At 36.9% G+C, this 15,614-nt stretch overlaps 2 protein-coding genes across 5 annotated transcripts in view; one reads left to right on the top strand and one right to left on the bottom strand.

The window, feature by feature from the left end:
* Nucleotides 1-15,614, bottom strand: part of LOC115620519 (serine-rich adhesin for platelets) — a 63,556-nt gene that overhangs the window by 16,788 nt on the left and 31,154 nt on the right. Inside the window, exon 4 of the mRNA XM_030513785.1 lies at nucleotides 957-1,010. The gene's annotated coding sequence lies outside the window, so the exon portion shown is untranslated. The remainder of the gene's footprint in view (nucleotides 1-956; nucleotides 1,011-15,614) is intronic.
* Nucleotides 5,147-15,614, top strand: part of LOC115620521 — a 41,544-nt gene continuing 31,076 nt past the window's right edge. The window contains exons 1-6 of one of the 4 annotated variants that reach the window (XR_003995223.1): nucleotides 5,147-5,317; nucleotides 5,387-5,484; nucleotides 5,547-5,637; nucleotides 5,706-5,807; nucleotides 5,869-6,073; nucleotides 6,429-6,460. Coding sequence is in view for 1 of the 4 variants with exons in the window: in XM_030513786.1 (XP_030369646.1) it covers nucleotides 5,188-5,317; nucleotides 5,387-5,484; nucleotides 5,547-5,637; nucleotides 5,706-5,807; nucleotides 5,869-5,924 (477 nt within the window). In the remaining 3 variants the exon portion in view is untranslated. The other 3 variants (XR_003995224.1, XR_003995225.1, XM_030513786.1) reach the window with 3 other exon arrangements.

A 15,614-nucleotide genomic window follows, 5' to 3' on the forward strand; every position in this document is an offset into this window, starting at 1 on the left:
CAACCACATATCTACACACATATACACATGCATACATATATACATATGTTGAATGTCACTTGTTTTGGCCTTAAAAGGCAGCTGCCAATTAGGCCATTAATTCTAGGCCTGTCTGAGCATGACAGCATTTTGTTAAGTGAATAATATTGTGTAGCTCAGGGAGAAATGTAGACGAGAACAAATAAAACGAAATTAAAGTTTGTTGAAGCGCATTTGCATATGCTTAATTAGGCCTTAAAAGGCATTTCCTCAATTTCCACAACGCAGTGAAAAGTTCAAGGCCGTTTGCATTGATTGCTCATGGAATTTGCCGAGCTTCTAACTCCGCTGGCAATGTCCGCGATTTGAAAATGTTACACACTTCCACTTCTTTAGACTAGGATTATCTAAGGATTTTAATTTGCCTATAACTTCAACTGATTCGATTGTCATGAAAATATGTACGTTATAACTTGAAGGGATATTCAGTCAAACATAGCAACCATTTAATTTAAAGGAAACAAGTTATTACAATGAGAAACAGATGTTTTTTTGGGAGGTACAACTATATAAAGATCAAGCGTTCCTACAAAGCAGAAGTGCTTTCTATGAATGTACCAAAGTTTTGTCAGATAAGATTTAAGGATTTAGACTTTCGATAGATTCGAGAAACAATAGCTGATGAAATTTTAGCTTGCCGATGATCTTAAAAAAGTTGTGTGTCATTGGAAATCAAAATGTCTCCATTATAGAACACATTGGAATATATGTATGTAATGAGAATAATAAAGTAATCTTGAATCTGGCCTAGATGCCAATCCATCATTATGATAAAGCTGATATATAGTATGGTTCATACGGTTCATCGGACTAATACACACTTATAAGTAGTAACTGTAAACTGCAGCTGTATTGCAATCACTTAGTAAGTAGTTTCCCAGGCTTATGGAAATCAGTACTGATGCACCGAAACTCACCTCACGTGCTGTCTGGCTTTCAATTTAGCGCTGCGCACACAAAATCAATGGAAACTGCAAAAAAGAGAGATAGAGAGAGAGATGAATAAAATGAGAACATGAGATTGTACAATAAATTGTAATTATTTGCACACATTAGATGCAAATTTAACTAAACAGAGCGCATTGAACAAAGCCATGAACATGTTTTCATTTCCGACTTGTTGATTAACTAAAATCAAATCCAATTAGAGACACAATTTGGCCGCTCCCCATGCATCACCATTATTGTTGTTGTTATTGTTGCTGCTGTTGAAGAACGCCGGATGCTGAAGCAGTCCGTCAACGCTGTTTTGTCAACAGGTAAGACAACAAACTTGTGTGTGATCACAAACAGCAACAACGAGCACAAAAAACAACTTGAGAACAACATTGACAACAACATCATGCCAACAACAACATCGACAGCAACTTCACAGCAATAACAAAACAGCACACCAACAACAATAACAATAATAACACAGACAATCACTCAAGCAGCTGAGCCATGAGTTTGAAGAAAAAAACGCAATTAAACTGCCGTTGAAGTTTTGTTTGAAGTTTAACGCGTATGCGTATGTGTGTATGTGTGTGTATGTGTGTGTGTGCTCAGCCAAGAGGGAAGGAGTGTACTGTAAGCGGGAAGTTGTCATAGCATTGTGGTAAAGTGCTATTTGGCTCTGTGAAGCTCCTCTTTTATTAAGTAGCCAACTCCGCCAACTGCATGACAACGTTTACATGAACAATTATCACCATAATGATGTGACGCGATCAAAATTACTTTTTGATTAGTTGTCAAGTGAAGGGCCCGTCATCTTGGGCTGACAGCCCCACCATGAGTTTAAACAATAAACAAAGTCTATGGCATCTCACAAAGCACGCAACTGAGCAGCTTTTCATTGAAAGCCAAACTAGTGTGTATAAGCATGCATCAAAAATGCGGACCTAACCATAACTAATACTATACTTCCCCCATAATCTCGTTTTCGCTTTTTCAGCTTATTAAAATATCTCAAGTAATGGCTCAGAAATGACTAGCGGCTTCATCTTCTTCTTGCTCATTACGCCCAATAGTTGCTGTAAGTGGTTACAGTTTTTTACAAACAGAACAAATACAGATTGTATTTAATTTTTGATGGCCATTTGTCCCCGCTTCCGGGTCAAATTTTCCGAAGGTACATTTTTATTTGGACTGTTATAGGCTCTATCGATTATTGGCAAAAAGTTTAGAAAAGATGTTGTCAGCAATTGTGCGAACATTTCAATTGGGTTAGTATTCAGGGATTAAAGAAACCCGACTTTTTGAAAATTATAGTAATACAAGTATAGTTGTATTATTGTTGTTTACAAATATCCTTTGAATTAAGTAAAATGGCCGTCGAATCTTATCAATTCTTATGAATAGGACCTGTTCTATCTCTTCATTTTCTAAAATAAATTTTTAAGCTAAGCATAAGCATCGTTAAATGTTTATCCTGTATTTATCTGTATCATCTTAAACTCTTGTCGGATTCGTATTGCAACTGAAAAATGTATACCCTATATTTGAGAGTGCAGACTCCTATGCTTTACTAATAGACCACATGCCGCGAATTTGACATGAGGTTTCACAGTCTAGCCATCTTTGGTTAGTTGATTGGTTGGTAGGTTGGATTAACTCTCGTTTACGCTCAGCTGTCAATTACCTTACGCTGCCAATGTGCTTACGTTTAGCCAGCTGTCAATGTGGCATGTCACAGTGCTACACGAAGTCAAGTTAATTGAAGTTGCTGAGACCAAAAATCGACGTAAATGCTCCGTAAATGATGCCACACATTAAGCACGAACTTGAGGCGGAGTTATTATGCAGTTTATTTTTAGCTCCTCTCAGTTTATTACAGCAAATATTTTATGCTTATTTTCGCACGAAAATTGTAACAATATATGGTGGTGGTGGTGGTTGAAGAGAAGGCGATGGAAGGACAATGTTACGACTTGGCAGGCATATTTCGTTTAATCAAGTGAAGCGACAGCAGCTACGGAGTTGGGCACCAACAGTAGGAACAGTTTTGCATAAATATGGTGGAGTACAACTACATAGGTACAGTGAAACATCTTTTAAGTGAAAATTATGAGATATGAATGAACCCGATCAGTTAACTCTACAGGCAAAATTGTCCCATCATGAATAAAATGAATGATAACTGATTCTTAGTGTACTAAAATAAATTGTTTCTTTATTATTTAATCGTTCTTGCATATACTTAGAAGAACTAGATGTTACATTATTTGGTGACCCCGACCGTTCAACCTACCAACATAATATCGTACTTTAAATTAGTGCCAACTATATTCTTTCAATTATTATTTGAATTGTACATCGTGCCAATTTACACTCACGATTCAGTCACGCGATAAGCATATGTATATACTTTTATATTTTGTGTACTCATTTGTCTGTTTTTCCAAACTTTCAGATATATTTTGTGAGTGCAAAACCCTTGAATAGTATATACATATATATTAATACCTGTCGTGACTGCACTGAAACATTTACCAAATATTTATGGATCAGTATTATTTCTTTTATTAAATAATTTTTGTTTTTAATTTTTTTATTTTTTATTAAAAAATGTTTTTATTATTATCCGTTTATCCGTAAGAATGTAGAAGTCGTGCTAGGTCGCCTATTGAATACACTGCACGCATCCACTTCCCCGTCACAGCCTAAACTCAACTAAAATATTCTTTGTTGCATCGTTCATTACTTTAGCCACTATATTATATAGTAAGCCGATTTTGTTATAAGATTATATTAGATTAGGGCGAAGTAGTTATAGAAATCCTATAAATGCCAGTTTTTATTACGATATCGCAATACTACATATAAACAAACATGTTGCTTTTAAGAAACATTTTGATTTTCTTGTATACTCTTTGACACTTCGGGTACAGGGTATGCAAATCCACTTTGTTTGCCAAAGCCGACTAAATCCGTTCGTTGTAGCGTATTCCAACTGCCTGTGGGAGTGCGCTCGCATAAAACTGCCTCATTTGCACTTCCTCACACGCACACGCGCGCGCATACACACACACACACACACACATTCGCATTTAAACAAGGCGCAAGAATGATGGCAAAAGTGGAAAGAGAAATATAAATATTTCAAGGTTAACCTCCCATGTCAAAATGTTGGCGGCATCTCCTGTGTTTTCGCTGCCGTTGCGTGACGCCAACATGGCGACAGTTAAGAATTGCAGCAGCAGCAACAACAGCAACAGATGTAGCAACAACAGCAGCAGCAACAGCAGCAGCCGCAGCAACAACAATAGGCTGCAAATTAATAAATGAAAACGCATTCATTCATGCAAGTGGCTTCGCTCTTTGTTCTGGTGCTGGACTTAAGCTGCTCGTATTGTTGTTGTTGCCACAACTGTTTGATGTTGTCGTTCTTGTTGTTGTGTCTGCTGTTGTGCCCGCTGTTGCTTTTCAATTTGAGATCTCACGCACACCAACGCACGCATATGCTGCTTCTTCTTTTCTCATAAGTTCTCATATGTTGACGCAACATGTTGCTTAATTAAAAGCGCAGGCAACGGCTATAACAACAACAGCAACAAATGTGTCGCTTGCTTGGCATCGAATTTCAGCTTCCCACAGGCAGCTGTGACGCACCAAAAGCCAACAACAACAACAACAACAAGAAATGTGCCACCAAGAGGAAGGCGACACCAAAATCGTAACTCATTTTTATGCGCACATTAAACGAAAAAAAGAGACCAACTTGCTGTGGTAAAAATTTAATTACTACTTTTAGCTCACATTGTCGCTTAATTCTGAGGTAAGTGCAAGCAGGTAATAAAAAAAAAAACAAGTGACAAAGCTAAAGTTGGCCCGACTTTGAAATACTTTGTACATATGTGAAATATATTCATAATTTCAAACTATAGATACCAAACTTTATACACATAATTTATGTATGTACTATTGTTCGTAATCGTTCAATTTTAAGAACTAGGCCCTATAATCTACAGGAGGTACGCTTCCTCGACTGTAGCAATCTCTCTTGATTTCCTTTGACAGTACTCTATAACATATCTTTTGAATTTTTTTTATATTAACAACAAAGTGCGCTTTGTAAAATAAAACAATTCATTTCTCTACACTAATTATTAAAGTACACATATTATCATTGTCAGTAATCAGAAAAATGTCGTAATGAGTTAAATTAAAATGTGTATAGTAGTCCCACATTGTTGTTGCGCCAGCTGCCACGCCAGTCTACGTTTTGGATGTATTTTCTATGCCGTTTGGGCAATTATTTGGAGAATATTATTAGGTACAGTGGTGTTAGTACCTACAGGCAAGTCTCCAAGCATAAAACTATGCTACATGGCGCTCATTCTAAAATATATTTGATCAATTCAAGCAGGAGAAGACCCTGATGTGGGAACGTACGATGTCATATCGGGTGTCCTGCATATAATTTGCTTAGTAGGCCCCATTTCTTTGTTAATTGGCATCTTCAAGGTGAATGCACATTTTTGGGTAAGAGCAGTCGTACTAACCATTTATCAATCTGTGTCCTTCAGATCATCAAAGCACTGGTCATTCTATCTATAGTAGTTACATATGTGGTTGTGGGAGTTTCATTTCTACATTTGGTGGTTTTTCATATAGTTGGTAAGTACTCGTACAATTTTAGAGACATTTGAGAGGAATATTTTTCAATCATATTATACAATTTTAAGTTGGAACAACGGATAAGCATAACTATCCAAAATGGGTTAACACAACAACAGTTATGAGAGCGGCTATTTTGAAGTTCTTTGCAATATTTTGCCCCTTAGCTGGTATGTACATTTTAAGGGCATATAATGTGAATATTCTACATTCGTACTGCTCATTTTTCAGGTTTCGAAGTGTATATGGCTATTGTGCAATATTCATTTTTAAAAACCGAAATGTAGTTGAAGCCTTCTTGAGAACCAGTGATTACAAACTAACCGTAAGTTAAACGAGAATCCAGGAGTGACAAGAACTGTGAAGAGCCCACCTATACAAGTATGATAAATGCCTACAAAACAAAGACAGATCAAGGACACAAATTATGACAAAGGTACATCTATTCTATATAGTCATTAGTTATAATCTAGAAGTCATTGACCATATGCAAAAATAGGTTATTGGTTCCTTATCTCTAAAGATATATATATATGCAAATTTTAATTTTCCAACCGTGTTATATCAAAATCGTGTAAAAAAAAAGAATTAGATGTATATATGTATGTTCCGTATAGACTCCGATACCGCTCAACCGATGTTGATAAAATTTTGCGGCAATATTCAAAATAGTCTCGTGGGTCAACCTGTGAAGTTTCGTGGCGATGCGTCGACGCAATCAACCATCGTTTTCTGGCTTATTTCTGCTCATTTTAATATGTTTGGCAGTAACTTTTTACTCTGTTCCTCAGTGTTTCATTCGTAAATAAATGAAATTGTAAAATCGAATTCAAAAAAAATGCAGCTGAAAATGCCGATGAACGCGAATAACGTTTGCAAGATCTTTGCGAAAGGGCATCTACGCCTAGAGCCATAGAGGAGGACAGTAGGACGTAATCGAAGCGATAGAAAGCGAAGGACGTATTGGGAAAGAGATGACGTCCGAAATATTAAAAAGCAATTCAGTGGCGTAGCAACGCAAGCCGGAAACACTAGTTCTTAATAAATTTTATGTTGCATAGAAATTCTCCAAAAAGTTCTCCTTTGTGGCCACCGGTCACCCAAAATAGCATAAAAAAGTAACCGAACGGGAAACTTAGCTCGAAAAACCTGTTGCGTGGGATACTTGTACTGTTGGTCTGGCTTTTCTTTTTGGTCACAATATTTGCAACGTTTTGCAATTGGCTCGGCACTCTGTAGCCCATTTACAAGCGCCATTTGTTGACTGTCAACCTGTACAAATAGTTGGCGCTTTGGTCGCATGACTCATACGCCATGTGGACATTGCGGCCAGCTCAAAGATCGATAAAATTGCTGTCAGCCAACAAATGCCAGTGCCAAAATAAGCTGCCTCGTAATTTGGCTTAAAAGTCGTTTGCCCTGCAAGAGTGCGAATTGAGGAAGCCTATGCACAATTGTCTTACGTTTGTCCAATCGGTACTCATAGAAATATATATATTCATTTATTTGATTTGGATACTTTAATGGATACTTTTTCGAAGTTGTAAGATCTACTGTCTGTGCAAAGTTAGCTTTACTGTAACTTTTCTTTTTATATGAACTATTATAATCTAAGGGCATTCGAGTTCTTGACTAGATTGGTCGAGGTATGTAAATACATATGCATAATATTTGGTTGTTTAGAACATTTTAAGCTATATGTCGATCTTTCATATACGATCAAGAATTTGCTATGAATTTTCAAAGTCTTTTAATATTTTAATCCACACTACAGCTGGTTAAGTACTTGGGCAGTGTGTAGATAGTGAATGAATAATTGATTGGATTAGTCAGCTAGTGGCGACAAGCAGAAGTAAAATATGGTAACAGTACACTTACTTATCTTTTTCATTTTCAAATGAAATTCTTAAAACGTAGGTACTTCAAATTTGAGGAATTGAAAAAAGGAAAAAGCTCAATGTTAGATACCTCACTATTTCTTCCGTAATATCTTAGAGTTCGAAATACTTGTAGTTTAAAAAATCGAATAGAAACACAATAAATTCTAGCTGACAGAGATGACAAAAAATTCTATTAACTGTTGTCTCAATACATATGTACAATTTCTGAAGATATAGAACGAATAAATAGTGCATCTAGTTCTAGGAATATTCCTCAGTATAGTAACTTCAATAGCCAAAACTTTTAGTTCCATATCAAAATTAAAAAAAAAAAAATAACTTCTGAAACTTAATGCTGAGCCTAGAACTGTTTTGTTTTTCAAAATTAAAAGATCTTAAATAATCGTTTCAAAGCACAGCGATTGAAATATTTCTACCGCTCACAAAAACTATTTCTATAGTTAACTAAATTTTGATTTAGTTTCCTGCCGGCGACCAATTGAGAACGCAAGTGCCGGGCAATGGGCAGACAAAGTCAAGCTAGAAAGCTAACATCCAGCAATTGTTTGCTTTGTATTTTGTTTGCATTCACTGAAAACTTGCCAAACCAGCTGGTGGACAGCGGGACAGAATGGCAGAGTCTTACCTAGAAGTCGCATAATGGCCGCCCAAAGCAAGCAAAGCACCAACTGACACAACCAACAACTACAACAACAACAACAACTACCACTACAAGTATAACACACCAGCGGCAACACCAGCTGTTGTGGCTTATTGTGCGTCTGTCTGGCAATTTTTGGTCCCAGCGAGTATGTACGAGTATGTGGCTTTGTCGTTTGAATTTGCAAATTTAAACTGCCAAACAATAAGCTCCGCAGCTGAGCTGTGAAATATGAATGCACAGCACTTAGAACTGATTGCCTTCGGGCCTGGCTCTTTGCTTTTTATTGCACAATTAGTCGCAAAATAGTAACAAAAACAAAGCTCATAAAGAATATTAAATCACACACACACACACACACATGCTCACTGACTCACAGAATACCACAGCAACCGCCTCAAAAAAGAACAAGTTACCAATTTAGGTAAGCAGCTCAGAAAATATCTGTGTACATAGTGAGTAGAAAAAAATAATTTGAGGGTCTGAGCGCACATAATGCTGTTTGGGTGCTTTGGCATTTCTCAGACTGCGATTCGGGCGTATACACGTATGCACTTTTATGCCAAAGGTCAACAGCTGTGTTGCATTCGAACGACGCGTCGCGACGTGACACTTGCCGGCTGAGTCGAGATTGTGCGATGAATGGAGCACATTACATCCATTAGCTACCATATGAAATGCTTACTATGGCGCTATGAATGTGTAAATTAACAATGCAATTAACTAACAACAGTTGAAAACAGGTGTTTTTGCACTTTCTATCAAGTCTATCTAAGTCAGCAACCAAATGTATTTTGCCTTATTTCATACAAAAATACGCAAATATTTCAAAAATGTTCGAAGCGGTTAATTTGTTGCAAAAATGAATACCTTAGTTATGAGTCGATGTTATGAAAAGAATTTTTAAAAATCTTGCCATATATCTTTCTTATGTTTTTCGGGGACCTTGTTGCTTATTATTACTGATTCTATCTTGCTCAAGATCTTGGGTAGTAAACAAAATTGTATTTTACTCAGTTTTGTATTCTTTTAAAAAAAAATCTTTATTCTATATTTAAATCTGTTTGTTGGATTTGCGTTTTGTATTCCTAAAATCGAAAATTTTGAGATGAAATACTGATCGAGCAATAAAGCTATGGGTCTACTACAATTAGTTTATTTGATGAATAGTCTTATGGGCTTGGTTATATTAACAATCTATTAAGCCTTGAATGATATTGGTTTTGTAGACGGCTATTATCTAAGCAATAGGATTTACTTATAAGTACTTATGTTTCAATTATCTACTAAATACAGTAAGCCAAAAGTTTGAAGTTAGTCACTGAGATTTTGCAAATTTCTCCTGTGCCAGAAATAATTTGTAGGCCCAGAGGCTGGGCGCTGTATTGCTCAATGTTTGGCAATTGCCACAAATTATAGCCGTGCTGACAAACCTAAACCTTATGTAACCCCAAACAGATCTGAGGCTGTGGTCAACAAATTGGGCTTTAACCGCACGCAATGCTTATTGGCAGCTGCCAGTCAGAAACTAACGGCTAACTAAAGTCCAGGCGTTGTGGCCCACGTTACGTATACGCAACATGTAAGCCTTCTTCAATGCCAACGGGCTAATGTGCAAAAAGTGCCTGCCACTCAAAAGACAAAAGGCGCACTTAGGTGCTCAGCAACATGTTGCTGTTGTCATTGTTGTTGTTGTTGTTGTTACTTGGTGTCAGCTGCTGGCAACAAAAGAAAGTCCGTAAGCCGTCACATCGCATCGTGTCGCACGTTGGCCAAGTTCAAAGTTCAATGGAAGACGAGCCAACGAAATGGGAGATGCAAACAAAAAAAGAAAAGAAAATGAAACAGTGTGCAGAGTGTTGACAGCGGCAAACAAACGTGCAATTAACATCGCAAAGAGGCAAGTGAATGTGGAAGCGATGCAGAAATCAATTTGCATTGCAGACGCTGCAACATTGTTTTATTTTATTTTTTCCTTATCATTTTATGCAGCTTGGAAGCTTTTTGGACAATGAACCTGTGGCTGGCGGGCAACAGCAACAATAAACTTTAAATTAAATAATAATAAATAACATTGTTGTTGTTGTTGTTGTACTTGCAGTTACCACACACATGTTGCAGTGGCAGCCGTTGGCGACTTGCACTTTTCTTTTGTCTTTTGCATAGAAAGAAAGCGAGTGCAAGCGACCTGCGGACAAATCTTGTGGGTGAAATGTTTAATTGAAGCAACAGCCAAGCCATCAACCAGTCAACCAGTCAAGCAGTCAACCAGTCAGTCAACAAGGCAGGCAACAATAACAACAACTGACATTCAGTCTGGGCTCGTGAGAAATTAAATCAATTTAAAGCCGTTGCTTGCCAGCCATTTGTCTGTGCTTTGAACTCAACGTTGCACAGTGGAAGGAATTCCAAAAAAAAAAATAATACTTTCAAAATTCTTCTCTTATTGAGGTGGTGAAAAGATTTTTCCGCAATTTAATTGCGCACTAAAGCCTAGCTTGCACACACCTTAGAAATTCTTATACTAACCTCCGTTGCTAGCAGATTATCTTTTATATATTTTATCCGCATTTGCTAGCAGATTAAGAAGTGAAAGTAGCCGATGGACATAGCCTCTCCTTATCGCAGCACTATTAGACTACAATTGGAGCAACTTGTACTGCTCGAAACAGCTCTTCGTTCGCCACTAGCATGGTGCTAGAAGCACTATAATACTGATGCTGCTATGTACTCACTGCTACTGCTATTGGTGGTACCGCTAATACTGTTACTACAGCAACTATTAACACTTTTAATACTTCTATTACTACTACTTCTACATACTACTACTACTACTACTATTACTACTACTACTACTACTACTACTACTACTACTACTACTACTACTACTACTACTACTACTACTACTACTACTACTACTACTACTACTACTACTACTACTACTACTACTACTACTACTACTACTACTACTACTACTACTACTACTACTACTATTACTACTACTACTTAAAATACTATTAATACTACTACAACGATTACTACTACTACTTAAATTACTATTAATACTACTACAACGATTACTACTACTACTTAAAATACTATTAATACAAGTTCAACGATTACTACTACTACTACTTAGAATACTATTAATACTACTACTACCAATACTTGGAACACTATTTATATACCAATACTACTTAGAGTAATAACAATACTACTACTACTTTTACTAATACTACGATTGCTACTGCTAATACTACTACTTGGAATACTATTAATACTACTCCACTACAAACGCTTCTATTATTACTACAACGATTACTAATATTACTATATTAATATTGTTACTACTTCAACTAATGGAACTGTTAATACTACTACACTCCTAGTGTTTATACGTTCACTGCTTCTACTATCTACTACTAACTACTATTATTAACAACTATTATTTGAAGAACTTTTTTTTCCATAGTACTTCTTTTGTGCTATTATAATAGTGATCTACATCCAGTACTTTACAGTACATGCCATTTTATTTCATTTACTACAAATCTCATAGCACAGATGCTTATGCTAAAATTGATTAAGCTTTGGTCTAAAAGTTTAAACTTTTCTGTATTTCTCACACTGTGGCTCATGGAATTCGATTTTCATGATGTCGATGATAATTTAAACTCGTTCTTTTTTAATTAATTTGTGCAACATTTGAAAGTAAAGTTGGGCGGCCACTCGCTTTGCTGACAATTGAGTTGTTGTCGTTGTTCTTGTTGTTGTGTTGTTGTGTTGTTGTCGGCACGCCCCAAAATGTTAGTCCGCGTGCTTTTGCGGGTTTTATTTTCTTTGCCAGCTTCACATTTAATTGGCATTAATTACCTGTACTTTGTGTCACGAAATGGTCGCTAACTTTCACTGTAATCCAACTGTCGCCTGCTCCAAAAATTACAACAACAACAACAGCAGAGCAGACACAAAAATTGCAAAAACAACATTTGGTGTTGTTGTTGAGCACGCTAGATAGAGAGAGAGAGAGAGAGAGAGAGAGAAAACGAAAACCTCAATTGACAGCAACAATTTGAAGCGGCGATATGCGAAGTGAAGGCATGTTGTTGCTGTTGCTGTTGTTGTAATGGCCAGTAGCTGGTATTGGCCAGGTTGACAGGCCGCAACTGTGCTCTTAACTGCTTATCACCTCGCATCATTGCCGAACTCCTATTATTATCGTTTGCGTTTGTACAGAAGCAACAACAGCAGCAATAGCAGTTTGTGCGGCAAACCACAATTATGGCAAAGAGCTATATAAAACAGCAACAATTAGACAATTTCTGCTACCGTTACATATACGCGTACAGTAACAACTGCAACAACAACACCATCAACTCATTTTGGTCGCATTTTTCTTGTCGCCTTTTGCTTTCACAAGCACTGGGAGACAGAAAATTGCATTGCAAGGCAGTTTTCAGTTTGAGTTTCATTTCCATTTTTATTTTTCGTAATATTTTATGTAATTTGCTTTAATGCAATTTTAATGTATGCAGAAAAAATATGCAAAAAGGAAATAAATGGTGCACAGCAAGTCGCCTAAACGGCGACAACAGCTATAGCAACAACACCACAACAACAACAATGTTGTCTGCCTTTTGCAGCAATAAAAATGAGTGACATTTTTCTTCATTAAATTCAACATATTGTCAACATACCCCTCCGCTTAGAGCAGATGCTGCCGTCGCGACTCTGCCATGTTGTCATCCTCCCCACAGCAACGGCGTTCGTTTTTTCTCCCCAGTCACGTCGTTTCTACCCATAAATATAATTTTTTAGCTTGTCAATCAGGGTGAACTAGTACAGTGGCACCAAAGTCGAAGTTTTCAATATGGAAGAGCCTTTTAGTGCCATGATGTTATAATGGTTTCGCCAATTCTTCATCCAGGTTGGCTTTTCAAAGCAAAGTGTAAGTGTAAAGGAGATTTTTAGGCAACAAGCTTTTTCATTGCTTACCCATTCTCTGATTTTGTTCTTTTTAAAATTTAAATCATTTATGCTCCTTCAAAGTAACTTTTCTTAAATATTGCATAGCTTAAAAGCATTTCTTTCAATATTCCGATAGGCAGCAATATAAATACACCATACAATTCTGTAATTACTTGCAGAAAATTCACAACTGGCTATAAAAGTATATATGTGCGAACGTAAAATCTGCCAAAAAAGGCAATTATTTATTCAGATATATCTTTTAAGAACAGACGGGGAAACAAACCTTCAGTATACACAAGCAGCAAGAATTCGCTATGGCTTGCGTAGAGTGTAGGTTCTGACTTATTGGCTGGCCCGAATTGAAGAAGGATACGAAGCGATTCAAAAGAAATTGATCGCACCAACCATCTTAATATAGAACCGATATATAAGTATAATATTAGTTTGTTGTAGGCACTCACACATTCTTACAACTCAAAGATTGCTGCACATACTTCTTTTTGAATATTATTAATCAAAAATTATTATTAAAAATTCTTACAGTTCTCGCTTTCAAAAATGATAGAAATGATTATTTTTCATCTATCGAGCTCAATTCTGATTATCAGTCATTGCTAATGTTTTCGAAGAGAGTGAAAGGACTTTGTATTTCTTTGTGGTGCCACTGTAACGCGTTGCATGTGCTCGGAACCTGCCTAAAAATCTGTCGGGTTGCATCTGAATATGAATAATGGTGTATGCAGCAGCTGCGACCTTACACTGCATAAAATTTGCCAGCGTTTAGCATGCCCGCTCACCATTAGAAGGGAATCCCTGCAATACTCGTGTGCATTTAAGCGAGCATGGCCAACATTTTCACACCTCATACGTGTAATGTGGCTTTGCCTTCTCAGTGGGCAACATCAATTAATTAGCAGTTCCGCCACATAAAACACGCGCCACAAATCTGCGCTCCAAATCGCTTGCAGTGGTAGGTAGTGGCAGTGGCAGACCCAAGTAGGTGGCAACTTGTTGCCGCCAACTCGATGGGCATGAGCGGCGACAATGCTGCACGTGTGCGACATGTCACGGGAGATTACAATTACAACAACAACAATAGCAGCAGCAGCAGCAGCAGCAACATGCCATACAGATTGTTGTCAAGTTGTTTTTTAAGTAGTACGAGTATCTGTTTAGCTGGGCGTGGGTGAAGCCACGTGCTTGTATCCACAACTTAAACTGTTTATATAACCCAGGGCAATTATTTTTGGACAAACTCGAAATACTATGTATATGTTCTACGCATTTCGCTACAACATTAGAAAAGAAATCAAGATGGATGGAGCTGAAAACCTAGATAAAATTATTTGGCCTTTGTTTTGTTGCACGTGTATCTCAAAAAGTATGTAGGTACGAGTGGGCTTGTATTTTGTTTGAAATGGAAAGTTTGTATTGTTGTGGCCACCATCTTTCACTCGAAAGCAAATTTTGGACTAAATGTTTCAATTCAACCAGCAATTTGTTGTTTCTCTTGCTGAAAATCTTTTGAATTGTGGCCATTGAGTTTCTGTTTACTTTCCATGCTTTTTTTTTTTTTTGCTCTAAACAATGCGGGTAAGAAATCAAATTGAATGCGAGGGGGGCCTTAAAGTAGTGTCACAGTTTATTGTTTAAATAAAATACAATTTCATAACAAAGTTGTTGACTGTAATATTTCATTGGCCTGCTTGCCTGCAATGGCTCAAACCAAAGTATAATGGTGTTTACAAATCAATAAAAAATATAAGGAAGTACCTATCCATCGCCTATCTGATGCTCTGATATTTTTTGATAGGAGTCCAATGCCATAATCCATATTACATTCGTTCGTGCTTAAATTTATTGTTTTTTTATTCCTATTTCCTCTCGAAGCAAAGAGCTTCCGTCTTGAGCTTAACATTTAAATAGGATGACAAACTGGGTTCAGTATAATAGTTAAGACATAAATTTTCACCAATAAAAAGAAATTCTTTTCTTAAATAAAGATTTATACGATTATACATTGGCTTTTTGAGGGCCTACTTGTACAGAAAACCAAAATTAACGAATATTCTACTAAGGAAATAAATAGTGAGTGCCAACTTAATGGCTGCATATATGTATAATTTACTTTATATTTCCCTTTCGATATCTAATGGAACTTGTCTCACAAATATCGACCTCCTACAATGCTTGTCAATCATTTGGCACAACTTTTTCAGACCTCCCTCGTCAAAGAAACTTCTTGGTAGCACACAACTTTCAAGTTGGCCAGAAAAGTTTCTATCTCAACAGCGAAAGCATTTCAGTTAGCTTCGCCAATCCCCCCTTCCCCTCTCCCACGCAGCTATTCTCCCATTCAAGATTGAGTTCATTGCCATTGCGCATAATTTCTGCGTCACTTAACACACGTTCAACATTATTTAATGTGTGGCCAATTAAATTTTATAATAATTAACCATGTTGAA

Source organism: Scaptodrosophila lebanonensis, unplaced genomic scaffold (assembly GCF_003285725.1).
Source record: "Scaptodrosophila lebanonensis strain 11010-0011.00,11010-0021.00 unplaced genomic scaffold, SlebRS2 tig00000024-arrow-pilon, whole genome shotgun sequence".
Classification (NCBI taxonomy): Eukaryota; Metazoa; Arthropoda; class Insecta; order Diptera; family Drosophilidae; genus Scaptodrosophila; species Scaptodrosophila lebanonensis.